Source organism: Oncorhynchus mykiss, chromosome 13, assembly GCF_013265735.2.
Source record: "Oncorhynchus mykiss isolate Arlee chromosome 13, USDA_OmykA_1.1, whole genome shotgun sequence".
Taxonomy (NCBI): domain Eukaryota; kingdom Metazoa; phylum Chordata; class Actinopteri; order Salmoniformes; family Salmonidae; genus Oncorhynchus; species Oncorhynchus mykiss.
The window spans coordinates 27,898,068-27,919,277 of NC_048577.1; the positions used below are offsets into that span (position 1 = coordinate 27,898,068).

The 21,210-nt window shown below is 44.1% G+C and overlaps 2 protein-coding genes across 4 annotated transcripts in view; both read left to right on the top strand.

Moving 5' to 3' along the window:
- The first annotated feature begins 9,717 nt into the window (after positions 1-9,717).
- On the top strand, positions 9,718-17,689 carry LOC110487376 (zinc finger protein 436). Of its 3 annotated transcripts, none has more exons than XM_021559305.2 (2): positions 9,718-10,353; positions 13,432-13,489. In XM_021559305.2, the coding sequence occupies exons 1-2, from the start codon at positions 10,002-10,004 to the stop codon at positions 13,443-13,445; spliced, it is 366 nt and encodes a 121-aa protein (XP_021414980.1). In that variant the 5' UTR covers positions 9,718-10,001; the 3' UTR covers positions 13,446-13,489. The 3 variants fall into 3 exon arrangements, with proteins under 3 accessions (XP_021414980.1, XP_021414979.1, XP_021414978.1); XM_021559304.2 differs by having other exon boundaries at positions 9,720-10,353; positions 13,429-13,489; XM_021559303.2 differs by lacking the exon at positions 13,432-13,489 and adding an exon at positions 14,391-17,689 and having other exon boundaries at positions 9,735-10,353.
- The window catches only part of LOC110485128 (zinc finger protein 239-like), a 28,526-nt gene continuing 24,499 nt past the window's right edge, over positions 17,184-21,210 (top strand). The window contains exons 1-2 of the mRNA XM_036939732.1: positions 17,184-17,303; positions 17,477-17,654. Of these exons, the coding sequence (XP_036795627.1) occupies positions 17,184-17,303; positions 17,477-17,654 (298 nt within the window). The remainder of the gene's footprint in view (positions 17,304-17,476; positions 17,655-21,210) is intronic.

The following is a 21,210-nucleotide window of genomic DNA, read 5'->3' on the forward strand; positions in this document are numbered from 1 at the left end:
CCTGAACTGGATCAAAGATGGCGGACTGAAATACTAGGAGAGAGGGGTACCCCCACACAGACCTGAACTGGATCAAAGATGGCGGACTGAAATACTAGGATGGAAGCAAATGTAAGGGATTATAACGTTATAAAAAAAATCATGCAAAAACATGTACAGTTGACAGGAATGTTAGTTAATGTAGAGACAAACGATTATGCTTTTTTTTTTATCATAAAGATAATTTAAGAAAATCTTGATTTAGCTGGCTAGCTTTATGGGTGTTGTGACATGAGTATGAAATTGTCATTCTGGTTGTTTTAGGGACTCCTGAAACAACCAGCAAACCAGGCTGTACTGGTTTGGATACTGTATGGATGTGTAGCTAGCTATCTAGCCGATCTGTGTAATGGACCCGAACGTTTGGTATACATATTAGTTCAGAACCTAGCTATGAACCTCAGCTATCATAGCCAGTTGTATCAACTTCAAAACAGCCTGAATGACATTAATGAAGCCTATGGATTGAGTAGAATATAATATCATGTCGTGCCAAGGATGCAAGTCATATATACATGTAGTTATTACCATGCATGAGATCCCCACATTGTAGCCTGTACATTTAATATATTCACTGATCATGTACTCTACCTTGGCAAATAAAGGTGCTGTTCAGGTATGAATGTCTTTGAGATTATTTTTCAGTCATATCCAATACCAGGAGTATCAAATTCCAGTCTTTGAATGATGCTGTGTCTGCATGTATGTATTACAATTATACACTTCAACAGTATTTACCAATCTTGGTCCTGTGACATCAATGGTTACACATTGTAACTAATAGACTAGAAACAGGATTTAACTAGTTAATTCATATATACAGAACTATGTTAAACAGTACACTACACTTCCTATGCATCATGTAAATACTCTAACACTGGTTCATCTCAACATCTAATGCCCTTCATCTGCATTGATCTGATAAACACAGGATAGGTGGAGTATTTCATCACATTACACTTCATTTCAACCAGTAGAGAACGCTTTATTGAAAAGCTCATTATCCAAATGTTATAAATACAAGTTCAAACTGTACTTCAATGCACATCTGTTGTGAATTATATGAACAGAGGTGGAAGGAGAGGTGTAAAAGACAGAAAGGGAAAGAGGTAAGAACATAGGAGCAGGGAAGGCAGCACGTGATTAATGAATCACAGTGCTACCTAAATATTGTCTCAGTTCATCACAATTACATAATAGTGTCTCATCAGCCCAAAGGTTATCTTAAAAGCAGGTGAGGTGGCGATGATGGGACTGGGGGTTGGCATCCTCTCACATCAAAACATACCTGCAGATGAGAGACGGATGAAGAGAGAGAGCATGTTTAAGCCTTGTGTTTTTATTTTTTATTCTAACATTGTTAGTCATCAATCAGGAGGTGAAATGCAAAACTGACCTTGAATCATTAACTCTGGGACTACTGCATCTCTATCTGTATTTCAATGTAAAGCATCTCTTTAATAATACTTCCTGTTGACCTGACCAAGTGACCACTCACCTCTGATCATGCTGTGCCCTCTTGTAGCCAGTTCAGATGCAGGAGGCGTTCACCGACACAGCTGATATAACCTAGAGGATTTAGGGAGAAGGGGAGAGAGGGATGAAGTGAAGGAGAGAGACTGTTATTGAGAAAATAAGGTAGTTAAAGTGACAGTGTTCAACAGGAATCTGTGTGTGGCCTCACCTGGTGTCCACACCACACTAAGTGGCTGCAGAGGACTTTATGCTGAAAAACATGAACGGACGCACAAGGACAAACAATATAGCGTAGTTATAGAAATAATGAACTGTCTTACTATTCTCCATGGTTGGCCCTCTTGCCTATTCTTTGAAGGTGGAAGGAGCCACAGTTATACATCTGAACCTGCTTACTGCACAACACAATCCATCAATCAGATTGATACATGAGTGTGTAGGTGTGGGTTATAGGGTGTCTAATTGTTCAACATTTTTTCAATGTGGGTGATTTAAAATACCCTGTTTTGTTTTTTTTTGCACAGACATCAAACCCTACCTAGGGAGACAACAGCACCCTACCTAGGGAGAGAAACTGTGAATTTAATAACTGCAGGTGACATAGCTAAGTAAATGGAAGAATACTCTTATTGCAATGTGAATGGCTCTTAAAAGAGCCTTTGGTTGTGCATAGTGTAGTCTAAGGTGTTGCCAGGGAACAGCACCATCTTTGAAGAAGTAGGAGGTGAAGATCTCCTGCACACGGATTGCCTCTCTTGCTGCGTTGTTGGACCCCATCCTTGAAACATCCTGCAGAGCAGCAGACTTCTCCTCTGGGACACGGCGGCGAGCTGCAGAACCCATCCTGGTCCTCGTGTCCATCCTCATGAAGTTACGCAGGACACAGGTAGCCTTCACACACCTGAATTCCTCCAGGAGGCAGTCCCAGATGACCCTAGTCACCCATCCTTGCAGTGCCCTACACGGTAAATGTAGGAAATCGTTTTGAAGGAATCTCCAGTTACAAGGTATCTAGGAATATGGAAGACAATGTAATTATTAGACTGTTACATCACCAGGTCATTGTGGATTACTAAAGTATAATATCCCTGATAACAAATCATGATAACATTGGATTGATAGATGCATGGGCACACATATGTGCATGTGTAACATGTGACAATTACAGGATCATATCAAGGATAGCATCGCAAATTAATACATAAATACCACCTGAAGCTTGATGATGAGTTGATAATTTGAATCAGCTGTGCAGTGCTGAGCCAAAAACTACAATGTGAACTTATATTGGACGTCAGGCATAGTCTTATTGTCAACATCTTTTCAATTACATTTTGCTAGGCGGGATAGCCCAATGTCAAAACACAGTTTTAACGTCTTCAAATCAATAACCAATATGCAGAAACAGTTTGTGATATACTGAAAACCTAAATAGAAAATGTGCTATGTACACAAACATCTGCCACAATAGTAATCATATAAACTGCACAAGCACCAAATCACTGATATCAATTGGGGGCGAATCAGGTTGTACATGCTGTTGAAACTAACACAACTAAAAAAACACATGGAAATGGGAGATATCTTTTACCTCACTGGTTAGAGGACAACCTGCAGAAGACAGTCAGCTTCATTTTGGAGTGATGCATTTAAATGTAAGGGTCACTAAACAAAGGAATGCAACACTTATTTGTCATCACTCATCGATATCACGTTGAAATCAATTGTGCAAAAGGAGGGAGATGAGGTTGCACATCCTGTTAAAACTAACAGCTCAAAAACCACACAGAATCTGGGAATAATGTGTACTTCACTGGTTAGAGGACAATTTGTAGAAAACAACTAGCTACATTTTGATGGGTTTCATTTTGATTCAACTGGGTCACCAACGTGGTAAGTGTAACAACTATTTTTTAGTTAGTCACTTTTTGTTAAATATCAGCGTATCACATTGATCACAGCTATGAGGTTTCTCTCCTGTGTGTTCTATGGTGTATAGTTAGACTGCTAGATGTAGAAAAATTACCATCATAGTCTAAAAATGTATCTCGTGTGAATTCTTTGATATATTTCAAGGTCTGATGAAGAGTTGAATATCTTCCCACAGAGCAGCAGTGAGATTTCCCTCCAGTGTGTATTCTCAGGTGTTCTTTTAGTGAATTTGGTATTGAGAAATATAACCCACAATCACTAGTCTACTTCCTCTCTAACCACTAGTCTACTTCCTCTCTAACCACTAGTCTACCTCCTCTAACCACTATTCTACCTCCTCTAACCACTAGTCTACCTCCTCTAACCACTAGTCTACCTCCTCTAACCACTAGTCTACCTCCTCTAACCACTAGTCTCTAACCATTAGTCTGCCTCCTCTAACCACTAGTCTTCCTCCTTTAACCACTAGTCTACCTCCTCTACCCACTAGTCTACCTCCTCTAACCACTAGGCTACCTCCTCTAACCACTAGGCTACCTCCTCTAATCACTAGGCTACCTCCTCTAATCACTAGGCTACCTCCTCTAATCACTAGGCTACCTCCTCTAATCACTAGGCTACCTCCTCTAATCACTAGGCTACCTCCCCTAATCACTAGGCTACATCCCCTAACCACTAGTCTACCTCCTCTAACCACTAGTCTACCTCCTCTAACCACTAGTCTACCTCCTCTAACCACTAGTCTACCTCCTCTAACCACTAGTCTACCTCCTCGATCCACTAGTCTACCTCCTCTAACCACTAGTCACTAACCATTAGTCTACCTCCTCTAACCACTAGTCTGCCTCCTCTAACCACTAGTCTACCTCCTCTAACCACTAGTCTACCTCCTCTAACCACTAGTCTGCCTCCTCTAACCACTAGTCTACCTCCTCTAACCACTAGTCTACCTCCTCTAACCACAAGTCTACCTCCTCTAACCACTAGTCTACCTCCTCTAACCACTAGTCTACCTCCTCTAACCACTAGTCTACCTCCTCTAACCACTAGTCTACCTCCTCTAACCACTAGTCACTAACCACTAGTCTACCTCCTCTAACCACTAGTCTACCTCCTCTAACCACTAGTCTACCTCCTCTAACCACTAGTCTACCTCCTCTAACCACTAGTCACTAACCACTAGTCTACCTCCTCTAACCACTAGTCTACCTCCTCTAACCACTAGTCTACCTCCTCTAACCACTAGTCTACCTCCTCTAACCACTAGGCTACCTCCTCTAACCACTAGGCTACCTCCTCTAACCACTAGGCTACCTCCTCTAACCACTAGGCTACCTCCTCTAACCACTAGTCTACCTCCTCTAACCACTAGTCACTAACCATTAGTCTACCTCCTCTAACCACTAGTCTACCTCCTCTAACCACTAGTCTACCTCCTCTAACCACTAGTCTACCCCCTCTAACCACTAGTCTACCTCCTCTAACCACTAGGCTACCTCCTCTCTAACCACGAGTCTACCTCCTCTCTAACCACGAGTCTACCTCCTCTCTAACCACGAGTCTACCTCCTCGCTAACCACGAGTCTACCTCCTCGCTAACCACGAGTCTACCTCCTCGCTAACCACGAGTCTACCTCCTCTCTAACCATGAGTCTACCTCCTCTCTAACCACGAGTCTACCTCCTCTCTAACCACGAGTCTACCTCCTCTCTAACCACGAGTCAACCTCCTCTCTAACCACGAGTCTACCTCCTCTCTGTAATATTTGTGTTGTGGAGAAATGACCAGGCAGGAGACGGGAGTACAGTTAGTTTTCGTTTAGTCAAAACCCCTCGTGCTCTACAGTTTGCGGCACCCCAGTGAGCATGTGCATTTCCTATTAGGTGTAGTAAAGTAACACTGCCGTAATGCATTACTGCTTAGTAACAGCACAGTAACTAATATAAACCGATGTAGATCCCAGATACTACACTCTCTAACCACGAGTCTACCTCCTCTCTAACCACGAGTCTACCTCCTCTCTAACCACGAGTCTACCTCCTCTCTAACCACGAGTCTACCTCCCCTCTAACCACTAGTCTACCTCCCCTCTAACCACTAGTCTACCTCCTCTCCTCCTCCATTTTATTGGTCACATACACATGTTTAGCAGATGTTATTGCGGGTGTTGTGAAATGCTTGTGTTTCTAGTTCCGACGGTGCAGTAATATCTAACAAGTAATATCAAACAATTTCACAACATATACCTAATACACACAAGCCTTTGAATCTAGGTTTCTCTGTAGAAATGATCCATTCCGCCAGAGGGTGTTGGGTCTCCTGTATCAGTGGTTTTGACAAGATAGACACCTGCAGACACACAGTATAGTGCCTCTCATGTACTCTCCTAAGATTGGACTTTTCTATACCAAGTATCACATAACTGTGTTCCAACTGTGTGCAACAACTTGTCCTGGGGATTATTATGGATCTCCATTAGTTCCTCCCAAGGTAGCAGCTATTCTTCCTGGTGTTTATTTTGGATCCCCATTAGTTCTTGCCAAGGCAGCAGCTACTCTTCCTGGGGTTTATTATGGATCCCCATCAGTTCCTGCCAAGTAAGAAGTAAGGTCAGGGAGCGTGCAAGTCTGCCTGAACCGCCCCTTTCGAGCAAAAGGTATAAATGATGGGTTGTGAATTAACAGGTATAAATGATGGGCTATGAATTAACAGGTATAAATGATGGGTTGTGAATTAACAGGGATAAATGATGGGTTATGAATTAACAGGTATAAATGATGGGTTATGAATTAACAGGTATAAATGATGGGTTATGAATTAACAGGTATAAATGGTGGGTTATGAATTAACAGGTATAAATGATGGGTTATGAATGAACACATATAAATGATGGGTTATGAATTAGCAGGTATAAATGATGGGTTATGAACAAACAGGTATAAATTATGGGTTATGAATTAACAGGTATAAATGATGGGTTATGAACAAACAGGTATAAATGATGGGTTATGAACTAACAGGAATGAATGATAGGTTATGAATTAACAGGAATAAATGATGGGTTATGAATTAACAGGGATAAATGATGGGTTATGAATTAACAGGTATAAATGATGGGTTATGAATTAACAGGTATAAATGATGGGTTATGAATTAACAGGTATAAATGATGGGTTATGAATGAACACATCCCCTCCAGGCATTTCACTAGATTCAGGATTACTTATAGTGACCATAACATCACAAAACATGACATCTAAGTAGCTGAATATTATTTTGGACTAACAGTCTAAAAGTCTAAAGGACACAACTCATGTTATTCTGGTTAAACAGTGAGAGTTGATTAAGGAGTGGGGATTTTTTTGACAATTAGGAAATAATATGTCATGTTTCACTCGTACCTCAGCCAGCATTGTGAACGGTTAGAAAATAATATGTCATGTTTTACTCGTACCTCAGCCAGCATTGTGAACGGTTAGAAAATAATATGTCATGTTTTACTCGTACCTCAGCCAGCATTGTGAACGGTTAGAAAATAATATGTCATGTTTCACTCGTACCTCAGCCAGCATTGTGAATGGTGTCTGAGGTGGTGACATACTAGACCATGGCAGTAAATATAATACTTAGTTGTTTTTAGTCATGCATGAAAGGTCTGTGGTGCTTCTGTGGTTATAAATTACTGACCTTGGAATACATTTCTGGCCATGCTGGCAGGGTCTGAATCAAACCCAATGTCCACCTGGTACACTGACAGGGTCTGAATCAAACCCAATGTCCACCTGGTACACTGGCAGGGTCTGAATCAAACCCAATGTCCACCTGGTACACTGGCAGGGTCTGAATCAAACCCAATGTCCACCTGGTACACTGGCAGGGTCTGAATCAAACCCAATGTCCACCTGGTACACTGGCAAGATCTGAATCAAACCCAATGACCATCTGGTACACTGACAGGGTCTGGATCAAACCCAATGACCACCTGGCACACTGACAGGGTCTGAATCAAACCCAATGACCACCTGGCACACTGACAGGGTCTGAATCAAACCCAATGACCACCTGGCACACTGACAGGGTCTGAATCCTACCCAATGTTAAGGGGAGGGAAGATTGGTCAAGAGGGTGATGATTATTGTTGTTCTACTGCCTGATTGTTATGCAACAGCACTGTTTACAAAAGCTTTGTTAATGAACAAGGCCCACACACTGTTTACAAAAGCTTTGTTAAATCAGCACAACAGTTTTCAGCTGTGCTAACATAATTGCAAAAGAGTTTTCTACTGATCAATTAATCTTTTAAAATTATCATCTTGGAATAACTAACACAACGTGCCATTGGAACACAGGAGTGATGGTTGCTGATAATGGGCCTCTGTATGCCTATGTAGATATTCCATAAAAAATATGTTGTTTCCAGCTACAATAGTCATTTACAACATTAACAATGTCTACACTGTATTTCTGATCAATTTGATGTTATTTTAATGAACAAAAAAATAGATTTTCTTTCAAAAACAAGGACACTTCTTACGGACCCCAAACTTTTGTTACACAATGTAGGAGCAGTATAGACCTAGTCTTTTCATTATATACATCTACATGACGTATGTATTGCCTGGTTCACCAACTACTTCTCTGATAGAGTTCAGTGTGTCAAATAATTCTTTGGACACTCTGTTAACAACCCTCCAGACGAGCTTCAATGCCATATAACTCTCCTTCCGTGGCCTCCAATTGCTCTTAAATACAAGTAAAACTAAATGCATGTTCTTCAACCGATCGGTGACTGCACCTGCCCGCCCGTCCAGCATCACTACTCTGGACGGCTCTGACTTAGAATACGTGGATAACTACAAATACCTAGGTGTCTGGCTAGACTGTAAACTCCTTCCAGACTCACATCAAACATCTCCAATCCAAAGTTAAATCTAGAATTGGCTTCCTATTTCTCAACAATGCATCCTTCACTCATGCTGCCAAACATACCCTTGTAAAACTGACCATCCTACTGATCCTCGACTTCGGCGATGTCATTTACAAAATAGTTTTGTCACCAAAGCCCCATATACTACCCACCATTGCGACCTGTACGCTCTCGTTGGCTGGCCCTCGCTTCATACTCGTCGCCAAACCCACTGGCTCCAGGTCATCTACAAGACCCTGCTAGGTAAAGTACCCCCTTATCTCAGTTCGCTGGTCACCATAGCAGCACCCACCTGTAGCACGCACTCCAGCAGGTATATCTCTCTGGTCACCCCCAAAACTAATTCTCTCTTTCCAGTTCTCTGCTGCCAATGACTGGCAAAAACAACAAAAATCTCTGAAACTGGAAACACTGTTCTCCCTCACTAGCTTTAAGCACCAGCTGTCAGAGCAGCTCACAGATTACTGCACCTGTACATAGCCCATCTGCACCTGTACATAGCCCATCTGCACCTGTACATAGCCCATCTGCACCTGTACATAGCCCATCTGCACCTGTACATAGCCCATCTATAATTTAGCCCAAACAACTACCCCTACTGTATTAATTTATTTTGCTCCCCATTATTTTTATTTCTACTTTGCACATTCATCCACTGCAAATCTACCATTCCAGTGTTTTACTTGCTATATTGTATTTACTTTACCACCATGGCCTTTTTTTACCTTTACCTCCCTTATCTCACCTCATTTGCTCACATCGTATATAGACTTATTTTTCTACTGTATTATTGACTGTATGTTTGTTTTACTCCATGTTGTATGTGTCGAACTGCTTTGCTTTATCTTGGCCAGGTCGCAATTGTAAATGAGATCTTGTTCTCAACTTGCCGACCTGGTTAAATAAAGGTGAAATAAATCAAATTTTAAAAAATTCTATAGATCCGACATGATGTATTGTTACACCATGTAGGAGCAGTATAGACCTAGTATGTTCATTATATACATCTACATGGTGTATTGTTACACCATGTAGGAGCAGTATAGACCTAGTCTGTTCATTATATACATATACATGATGTATTGTTACACCATGTAGGAGCGGTATAGACTGACAGTTGCTGGCTACTTATTTAGATTTAGTTTGACTTAATGAAACTGCCTTAAATCTGCTGTAGTAAAAAAAAAATATTCGCACTAATCAATCAGCACATTCAGGTCTTTCTATGTTTCAATATAATAGTATTATTTAATTAAATCCATTTAAAATAATCTTTGTCTGAAAATAAAATATGATCCTCAACTGCGTTTCCCCTCCAGTCAGCAGACGGCGATGTGAGTCTTTCTGGCGACGCTGCCAGCGTGACGAATAATCTAGTGGACGGTTCTTCAGAAACAGCTCATCAACCACCTCGGTAGCTTGTTAGCCAACATAGCCGAAAGATTCAAGCTATTTATACGCTTTCGGTGTATATTAGCTGCTGTGTTTTAGACACACATCTGTCGTATCTACTTGTTAACCTATTTAATTTCATATTACGTTATTTTGTATTAGTCAGCTATAGTAGCTGGCTGGTTAAGTTAGCACTAGCCTAGTCGCTAATGATAGCTAGCTAACGTCCCCGAACATGAGCTCCCTAAACTACTCCCCTCCTGTTAAAGAAGAGGAGGTCTGCTGGACGGAGGAAGAAGCTCTGGGGCTGAACATTGTTGTGAAAGATGAGAAGGAAGAGGAGGATGTTACAGTAAAACAACAAGTGGAGGGTGAGGCTGTTACAGTGAAAGAAGAAGAGAAAGACGTTTCAGTGAAAGAAGAGGAAGAGAAAGAGGAGGAAGACGCGTTCAGAGTGAAAGAGGAGGAGGATGTTACAGTAAAAGAAGAGGAAGAGGAGGATGCAGTTTTTGGAGTGAAAGAGGAAGGGGCGATTACTGTCACATTGGAAGATGAAGAGGTGGAGATTGGAGATCTAATTAACACAAGTAAGTACCGACTTAAATGTGTTTTTTCACTTTGGATATTCGGAGTTTGCTCGTCAATACCTCTTCAACGGAGGGCCCTGGGATGATGACTGATATGTCTAGAGTCAGACAACGTAGAGAGCAAGCCACCCCTTGTTTTATCCTTTCCGTTTCCAAAAAGTCAAACTTAACATATATTTGAGAAGGGTCTATCTGCTGACCGCAGACTGGGGGGCACGGCATGTAGTGATTTTCGTGTAGTGATGATTTACTACACACCGTGCCCCCCAATAGTGCCATGTGAGAGTTGGGTTGGCTACACCAAAGATTATGGATATACTGACAAGATGATTCTCCGCTCTAACAAGGGGAGTCTTTGTCTTCACAGTGGCCATGCGGGTTGTCTAGCTCCCACCTATCCTTTCTTTGGATTGGTGGATACATCTTATTATTGTAATCTATTGTTTATATTATATGAGGGTTGTTGACGTCAACAACGTCAACGTATTCAATGGAGAGAGATGCTAAGCTACTAGCATGAATATGCATATCGATCTGGAGACAACTCCTGTAGTGTTTTTATCAAAGTTGTCGGTATGTCACGTGTCCACATAACTTAAGCTTTACGAAACTTCTGTTGGATTAAGTAAACCTCATGTAGCAATTAAGCCATTCATTTTGTTGTTGACCAAATTCGACACTTTCCACATTGGGTTGATAATTGTTTCCACTTGGATCTGCTGTAACCTACTGGCATGACCTAGAGAGAGTTACAACCTACTGTAACCTACTGGCATGACCTAGGGAGATATAACCTACTGTAACCTACTGGCATGACATAGGGAGATACAACCCACTGTAGCCTACTGGTGTAACAGTATAACTTTAGACCGTCGCCTCACCCATACCCGGGCGCGAACCAGGGACCCTCTGCACACATCAACAACAGTCACCCACGAAGCATCACCCATCACTCCACAAAAGCCGCGGCCAATGCAGAGCAAGGGGAACTACTACTTCAAGGTCTCAGAGCAAGTGACGTCACCGATTGAAACGCTATTTAGTGCGCACCACTGCTAACTAAGCTAGCCGTTTCACATCCGTTACACTGGCATGACCTAGAGAGATACAACCTACTGTAACCTACTGGCATGACCTAGAGAGATACAATCTACTGTAACCTACTGGCATGACCTAGAGAGATGTAACCTACTGGCATGACCTAGAGAGATACAACCTACTGTAACCTACTGGAATGACCTAGAGAGATACAACCTACTGTAGCCTACTGGCTTGACCTAGAGAGATACAACCTACTGTAGCCTACTGGCATGACCTAGAGAGATATAACCTACTGGCATGACCTAGAGAGATACAACCTACTGTAACCTACTGGCATGACCTAGAGAGTTACAACCTACTGTAACCTACTGGCATGACCTAGAGAGTTACAACCAATGGTATGCAAGCATTTCTAAACTTTTTTCTCACTTTTATGGGGTATTGTCTGACGATTGCTTAATTTTTTTTAAATGGAACATTTCTCTATTTAATCTATTTTAGAATAAGGCTGTAACGTAACAAAATGTGTAAAAAGGGAAGGGGTCTGAATGCATGTATGTTGTATGTTTTAGGGCTGTCCCAGATTTTTTTTTTAAATAGTATTTTCTTTCTACCAAATGAATGGTTGAAATTTTATGATGTGTATTTTTTTTCATATAGACACACCCCATGTGTTTAATAACATCAACTGTATATGCAGAACTTGAACTGAACTGATGCTTTAAGCGTTTGATTAAATAATTAAGACACACAGATCACTTGAGGAAGCCAGAGATCAATTTAACCAGAAGAAAATAACCAATTCCCAACCTGCTGCTGGCCTGAGGTTATGCTCGTGAAGTTTCCAGTAAAATCGGCAAACTTTTTCCATTTCCATTTGGAGAGCCAATCTATCTTACCATTTCTACCAATCTGCGTGCCAGTTATGAATGAGTTACAACACCTGTTTGGCCCCGCCACTTCCTGGATCGGTGAAGAGCGGTGTTAAATTGAAGTCTCACGCTCATCACCTGTGGAAGGCGGGGCTTCCAGCGAGGCATGGATTTAATAGTATGTTGTACCTAGTTTCCCTCCTTCAGGGAACAGTAGTTATAGTCATAACGTTAAGCTTGTCATATGATGAACTTCAACTTAAATACTGGATCTTGCTGTCGGACAGTTTTTTGTATTCAGATCTCTGAAATGCTCTCTACCTACGTAACATTTAGTGGCTCCTTATGGGAAAACAGTTTTCATGCGCACAGAAATCCTAAATCATTTCAGAGTTTGCTAAATCCAATGGTTCTAACCGAGTGTCACCTTAACTTTATTGACAAAAGTTATGGGTCCTGCAGTTTCTCTATGTTGTTGTTAGGTGAAGTTATGGGTCCTACAGTAGGTCTATGTTGTTGTTAGGTGAAGTTATGGGTCCTACAGTAGGTCTATGGTATTTGTATAACTAGTGGTTTCTGTAGGACCCATAACTTAATCTATGTTATTGTTATTGTATTCACACCAATAATACTTTTCAATACTTTGTAGAATCACCTTTTGTAAATGACATCGCCGAAGTCAAGGATTGGTAGGACAGTCAGTTTTACGAGGGTATGTTTGGCAGAAACCCAGAATTTGTGAGAAACTGGTTGAAATGAAGGCCAGCTACGATTGTCAGAAAATCTATTTTCGAGAGCGCGCTAGCCTGTTCATTTTATACTGGCTTCTCACGCACACACATTCACACAAACATACTCACACACAATCACACAAACATACTCACACACAATCACACTAACATTAGCACAACATGTCCACAACAAGTGGGTGGGGTGGGGTTATATCCTTCCTGTTTGGCCCTGTCCGGGGGTGTCCTCGGATGGGGCCACAGTGTCTCCTGACCCCTCCTGTCTCAGCCTCCAGTATTTATGCTGCAGTAGTTTGTGTAGGGGGGCTAGGGTCAGTTTGTTATATCTGGAGTACTTCTCCTGTCCTATTCGGTGTCCTGTGTGAATTTAAGTGTGCTCTCTCTCTTTCTCTCTTTCTTTCTCTCTCTCGGAGGAGGACCTGAGCCCTAGGACCATGCCTCAGGACTACCCGACATGATGACTCCTTGCTGTCCCCAGTCCACCTGGCCGTGCTGCTGCTCCAGTTTCAACTGTTCTGCCTTATTATTATTGAACCATGCTGGTCATTTATGAACATTTGAACATCTTGGCCATGTTCTGTTATAATCTCCACCTGGCACAGCCAGAAGAGGACTGGCCACCCCACATAGCCTGGTTCCTCTCTAGGTTTCTTCCTAGGTTTTGGCCTTTCTAGGGAGTTTTTCCTAGCCACTGTGCTTCTACACCTGCATTGCTTGCTGTTTGGGGTTTTAGGCTGGGTTTCTGTACAGCACTTTGAGATATCAGCTGATGTACGAAGGGCTATATAAATAAATTTAGAAAGGCAGGGCAGGATGGATATAGGTCTGCAACAGTTTGGGTGTAGAGTGTCACCCGCTTTGAAGAGGGGGATGACCGCGGCAGCTTTCCAATCTTTGGGAATCTCAGACGATACGAAAGAGAGGTTGAACAGACCAGGTGGAAAGCAAGGCCAGCCGTAGAGAGATGCTTATTGAAATTCTCTATTGTCGTGGATTTATCAGTTTCCTAGCCTCAGTGCAGTGGGCAGCTGGGATGAGGTGCTCTTATTCTCCATGGACTTTACAGTGTCCCAAAACTTTTTGGAATTAGTGCTGCAGGATGCATATTTCTGTTTGAAAAAGCTAGCCTTTGCTTTCCTAACTGACTGTGTGTATTGGTTTCTGACTTCCCTGAAAGTTTCATATCGCGGGGATATTCGATGCTAGTGCAGTACGCCACAGGGTGTTTTTGTGCTGGTCGAGGGAAGTCAGGTCTGGAGTGAACCAAGGCGTCAGACGTCAATTGTTGTACAACATCATGGCTACCGTGTTGGCATCACCTTTTACAGTTTCTGCTGTTGTGGGCCTTTAACCGTCTGACTTGTTGTTCACACAGGAGAGATACGGGACTACCGTGGATCCTCTGAGGAGCCTCAACAACAACATGATGATGAAGAGGCAGAGAAGAGTCTCTCCACATCAGAACACCTCAAGAAACACCAGCGGAGACCCACAGGAAAGAAATCTCACTACTGCTCTGACTGTGGGAAACGTTGCAGAACTTCATCAGAACTTAAAATACACCAGCGAGTACACACAGGAGAGAAGCCTTATAGCTGTAATCAATGTGGGAAGAGTTTTACGACATCTAGCCATCTGATTGTACACCAGAGAACACACACAGGAGAGAAATCTTATAGCTGTGATCAATGTGGGAAGAGTTTTATTACATCTAGCATTCTGACTCGACACAAGAGAACACACACAGGAGAGAAACCTTATAGCTGTGACCAATGTGGGAAGAGTTTTATTACATCTGGCATTCTGACTCGACACCATAGAACACACACAGGAGAGAAACCTTATAGCTGTGACCAATGTGGGAAGAGTTTTAATACATCTAGCATTCTGACTCGACACCATAGAACACACACAGGAGAGAAATCGTATAGCTGTGATCAATGTGGGAAGAGTTTTGTTCGATCTGGCAATCTGACAGTACACCAGAGAACACACACAGGAGAGAGACCGTATAGCTGTGGTCAATGTGGGATGAGTTATGTTCGATCTGACCATCTGACAGTACACCAGAGAACACACACAGGAGAGAAACCTTATAGCTGTGACCAATGTGGGAAGAGTTTTAATACATCTAGCATTCTGACTAGACACCAGAGAACACACACAGGAGAGAACCCTTATGGCTGTGATCCATGTGGGAAGGGTTTTACTACATCTTGCTAGTTGTATTTACACAGGAGAGAAATCTTATGGCTGTGATCAATGTGGGAAGAGTTTTACAACATCTTGCCAGCTGACTTTAAACCAGAGGACACACACAGGAGAGAGATCTTATAGCTGTGACCAGAGATACTCTGATAAAAGATCTCCGATCAATCATCAGAAAATAAATACATGAAGGAGTTGTTTCATGATATCAATGAAGTAATGTCACAATGTAGAATGTTTTGCCATTGTAGTAGGAGTATTCTAATGATGTCACAATGTAGAACCCTAACCCTTTGTCCCCTGTTCTATTGATTTCAACATGATATAGATATTAGCCTCAGGGGATAAATCCAGGCTCTGAATTGGAAGAGTTACTATTTATCTGATTTAACAAAAAGTGACTAACAAATAAGTTGTTACACTTAACATGTTGGTGACCCACTTGAATCAAATTGCACCACTTCAAAATGTAGCTGGCTGTTTTCTACAAGTTGTCCTCTAACCAGTGATGTACACATTATTCCCATATTCCGTGTGGTTTTTGAGCTGTTAGTTTTAACAGGACGTGCAACCTCATCTCCCTCCTGCTGCACAATTGATTTAAAAATTATATCGATGAGTGATGACAAATAAGTGTTGCGTTCTTTTATTTAACTTCCAAATGTAGCTGACTGTCTTCTGCATGTTGTCCTCTAATCAGTGAGGTGAAAGATATCTCCCATTTCCATGTGTTTTTATAGTTATGTTAGTTTCAACATCACGTACAACCTGATTTCCCCCCTAATCGATGTCAGTGATGTATTACTATTTGTCAAAACAACAGCGTTTTTGGTGCTTATGCAGTTTATAAGGTGCTTGTTTAAGAAAATACTTCATATGATTATTGTGGCAGATGTTTGTGTATATAGAACATTTTATCTTTAAGATTTCAAGTTATCACAAACTTTCTCTGCATTTGGATTATTGATTTGGACACGTTAAAACTGTGACATTGGGGCTATCCCACCTAGGAAAATGTCGTTGAAAATAAGACTTTGCCCGACGTACAATATACGTTTGGTATTAGTTGAAAGTGAAAGTTGAAAAGAAAACAATTTAATTTCAACAGCCTATACACATGGTCGCAGTGTAATAAATTGGTCTATAATCAATTGTATGAACAGTCCTACAACATTCAAGTGCTAAATGTCTTCATTTCACAACTGAAGAAGCATGATTCAAATCGCCTCATATTTCTCTGGGCTCGAACCCAGAGTCTGGTGGCACAGCTAACACTGCATCGCAGGAGGCTGTGCACCACCCAGGAGGCTGGAAGTTGTTTTCTGTTGTTTTCTCTTGTCAAACAGAAATATAGGATAAAGTTGTTGTCTTTAGGGGGAAGGTGTTACAGGCTTTGGTTTTTCCATTTATGTTTTGAGGTTGGAGGTTAGCAGGTAGGAAAGGAGGATACCTTGTTCAATTGAAATGTGTCTTCAGTGCACTGATTGGTGTCACCTTGTTAGTCAGTATGTGTTACACCTGTGCTGGCTTATACATCTCATTAGTGGGGAGGCGTTTCACTTGAGCTGGTCCAGGTTCTATTTAAGAGTGTCTGGCCCAGTGGTCTAGTTGTCTTGATAGATGTGGAGAGTCAACACCTTTAGTTGATCCACCTTTTTGGTTAAAGATGTTTTCATTTCAGGTTGAAGCTTCTTTCTGAAGAGAGCTTTTTTTGAAGAAAAAAATGAATACAAACAAGCAAACCTGGTTGGTTCCGGGGATTGGTATAGCAAATACCGTAAGATTTTCATGGACTGAAAAGGAGATGGAACCTTGGGGCAGGGAAACTTTTGGAAGGACCATATTGATGGGATGCCTCAGGATAGAGGTGAAGGAAGTACTCTGCCTTCAAGGCAACCCAAATGAAAAGGGTTTTGATGTGACGTTTCACAAGCAAGAGAAACATGATGATGTATTGAAGATGGCAAAGGAAGCGGAAAGAAAAGGACCCCTGTGCCATTATGCGGTGACCAGCCTGGCAAAGAACAACTTCAGGGTGGTCACCGTAAACATGTACAATCCGCACGTGAAGGATGAAGAAGTGAGGGCCTTTCTGGGGAGATACATGGACAATGTCTCCTCAGCGAGGTACCTCAGGGACTCCCTGGGTTTCTGGAACGGGAGGAGAGGGTTCCAGGCGTTACTCAGGGAGTCCCCGAAGAGTGTGGATGGCTACCTCCATCCTCCGGCGATGTTCTCCCTGGGGGCTGACAGGGAACACTCTACTATGCACGTCAGCCCCCGTTCTGCAGGCGTTGTATGGCCTACGGCCATATCCTGGCCTCGTGCAGCGCCAAGAAATGTCGTTTTTGTGGGTCGGAAGAACACGAGGCCAAGGAGTGTGACGAGCCCAAGGCTTGCCACGGGTGTGGCTCAAGAGCACACCTGTGGCGTGATTGCCCGGCTCGTCACCGGTCATACGCGTCTGCAGCTGGGGGGGGGGGGCGGGTGATGGGGGGAGGAAAGAAAGGACGCGTGCGGATTGCATGGATGGCACAGGGGAAAAGACGGCGCAGGAAGAAGATGGGAAGAAGGATGAGGTGGGAAGAAAGAGGCGAGGAGAAGAAAAGAATGGAACAGAAGGAGAGAAGAAAAAGGGGACGGAAGAAGGTGGAGGAGCTGAGCAGAGGGAGAAGGGGACAGTGGTACGAGAAGGAGTGGAAGAGGGAACGGGGACAGTGACGGAGAAGGAGGGAGGAGTGGAGGTGGGAGGGGGGGAGATGGGGGGAAGGAGTGGGGGGACAGCCTGCCAGGCTTCCTCGAGGTCGAAATGAGGGATTTGGTGGAGGGGTTAGTGGGGATGGGACGTTGTGTCTCCCCGCTACCTCCTTCACCAAAGAAGAAAGGGATAAAGAGGGGGAGCTTGGCAGGAAGTGAGAGGGAGGGGGGTGTGGAGGGGGAGGGGGGGGGTTAAGAGAGTGGCGGGGGGGGGGAGGGGAGGGTAATTTGTTCTCCCGGTTTGCCTCAGCCCCTTGCATTTTAGTGGATGACTCCAGTGAGGGGTCGGTGGGTTGTTTGCTAGAGGGATCCCAACTCCTGTTTGGGGAGATGGGGTCCCCTATATGCAGCCCCGAGGCAAACAGGGAGGGGGGGATGGTGGGTGGGGAGGGAGGACCCAACACACTGCCTGGATCATGGGTTGGGATGGAGGACGGGGGGGCGTCAGGAGAGGAGAGGACGTCCCCGCCGGTGGAGATGGACCAGGGGAGCATCGGGTGAGTCTCCTAGTTTTTCTTTGGGTTTTGGGGTTTTTATTTTCTGTAAATAATTAAATGAATAGTTCTGTTTCTTTTTTTAGTCTAAATGTTAGGGGGTTAAGGGATAATGTTAAAAGGAGGGCGGTTTTTTGTTATTTAGAGGGTGTGGGGTTTGATTTCTGTTTTTTACAGGAGGCTCACCTGAGGGATGGTGGGGATGTGTGTAGATTTAAGAGGGAGTGGGATAAGGGGGAATCTTTTTGGGGCATAGGAGGGGTGCACTCAACAGGAGTAGGGATTTTGTGTGGGCATAGAGAGGTTAAAATAGAGAACACTTTTGTAATAATGCAGGGTAGAGTTTTGGGGATAGATGTTAAGTTTAGAGAAGCTAGATATAGGTTAATTGGGGTGTATGGGCCACAGGTGGCGGCAGACAGGAGGGAGATGGTGGACTGTCTGGCGCCCCTGTGTGTTACAAACAGGCACTTGGTGATAGGAGGAGACTTTAATATAGATTTAGGGTTAGGCGGTGATAGCAGTGCAGGTGCCATCTCTGGGCTAATGGCTTGCCATGGTCTGGTTGATGGTGGCCTGCACACTACTCCGGCAATGGTCGGTCCTACATGGCGCAACTCCAGGGGGGTTGCGCGGAGGCTCGACTACATTTTTGTATCCAGGTCTTTGGGTCAGTTGTCTGGGCGGCTGTTGCCTGTTTTCTTCACGGATCACGACGGGGTGTTCCTGCAGGTGGGGACGCCAGTCTGCCTCTTCGGTAGGGGGTACTGGAAGTTAGATCGGGATATACTGGAGGAGCAGGCTTTCGTTGATGCATTTTTTTGTTTCTTTCGGAGGCTTGACGGCCTCCGGTCCATATGCGAGGGGGTGTTAGAGTGGTGGGATTTAGTCAAGGGGAGGATAAGGGCTTTTATAATAGGATATTGTAGAAGGAAAAAAAGGGAGGAAAGGAGGGAGGTGGATCGTATCCAAAGGTTAATTGAACTCGAGTACGAGGCAGGCAACCTCGGCGGGTCGATTGACTGGGAGAGATTCACAGCCCTAAAGGCGTGGCGTGGTGTGCTGTCACTTCTTTATAAGAAGGGGGAAGCAACTGACCTTGGCAACTGGCGGCCATTGACCATGCTGTGCGTAGATTACAAGATTCTTGCAAAGGTTTTAGCAGACCGGTTGCGCACAGCCCTTCCCTACGTCGTCCACGAGGATCAGACGTGCGGGGTAGAGGGCCGCTCTATAAGATGGAACCTACAGTTGATCAGGGATTCCATCGCTTGGGTTGAAGATAGAGGGCTGCCTTTAATGGTAGCAGCGCTAGATCAGGCGAAAGCTTTTGATCGCGTGAATAGATATTTTCTATTCAGGGTGTTAGGTAGATTAGGATTTGGGGAGAAGTTTATAGGATGGATCCGTACTTTATATGTCGGAGCGGGGTGTCGAGTTAGTGTAAATAGTCACTTAGGTGACGTTTTTGACCTCTCGCCTGGGGTCAGGCAGGGATGCCCACTCTCGGCTCTCCTCTTCGTTCTGTACATGGAGCCTCTGGGGGCTGCCATTAGGGCAGACACAGGGGTGGAAGGCTTGTTGATCCCTGGAAGCGGTGGGCTGCGTGTTAAGATGACGCAGTACGCCGACGACACTTCCTTGCTGTTGTGCAAGGACTTGTGCCTGACAAGGTCCCTTGCCATCTTTGGGGATTTCACCCGAGCGTCGGGAGCAGTTCTGAACCATGCAAAGTCTTCCGTCAAGTTTTTCGGAAGATGGCGCGGTAGAACGGATGTGCCTGGGGGGTTATCTCTCTGTGAAGGGGCCCTGAGGATTCTCGGGGTTCATTTTGAGACCTCCGGCTCAGCGACGCTAAACTGGAACATGCGTATCGCAGTGGTACAGAGGAAGCTAGCAATGTGGAAGGCTAGGTATTTGTCTTTTATGGGCAAAGTCCTGGTCCTAAAGGTGGATGTGTTGCCGTCTCTTTTGTATGTGGCATACATCTATCCATTGCCGGCTTGTCTGAGGAGGACTCTAGTGAGGCTTGTGTTTCAGTTTATGTGGAGTGGCAGGTGCGAGTGGGTCGCCAGGGCACGCATGATCTGTCCCATCGGGGAGGGAGGTAGGGGGGTACCACATTTCCCCCTCAAGCTGGACGCCATTTTTGTTTCTTTCTTGTTGACGGAGCTTGCTCGTCCGGTTATACACCCGTCCGGTTACCTCCTGCTGATGTTCTTCTCGTTTAAGGCGAGAAGCGTAATGGTGTAGTCTAACGCGGGTCCTCGGGCGGAACAGCTGCCGTGGCATTTTGGCCATGCGGCCAAGTGGCTGCGTGCGCACCCCGAGGTTGAAGTTGCCCGAGTAGGTTTAGACCACAGGCACCTGTACGAGGAGGTCAGGCAGGCAGGGAGTCCTGCGCCTGTAGCGGGCATCTCGTCAGTGGTCTGGGAGGGAGTGCAGGCGCGGGGCCTGGACAACAGGCTCAAGGACCTGAATTGGTTGGGCCTCCATAAGTGCTTGCCGGTACGTGCCATCTTGTACCGGTATAGTTTGGTGCAATCCCCCACCTGTCCAAGATCCTCTTGTGGCAGGGAGGAGACTGTGCGCCATGCCTTCTGGGACTGTGCCTTTGCCGGACTAGTCTGGGCTAGGGCACGGGTAATGCTAGGTGTGGTTAGGAGTGATTTTGTTTTGACATGGGCTAGGCTAGAGAGAGGCGTAGGGAGAGCAAAGGGAACGGATAGGGACAGG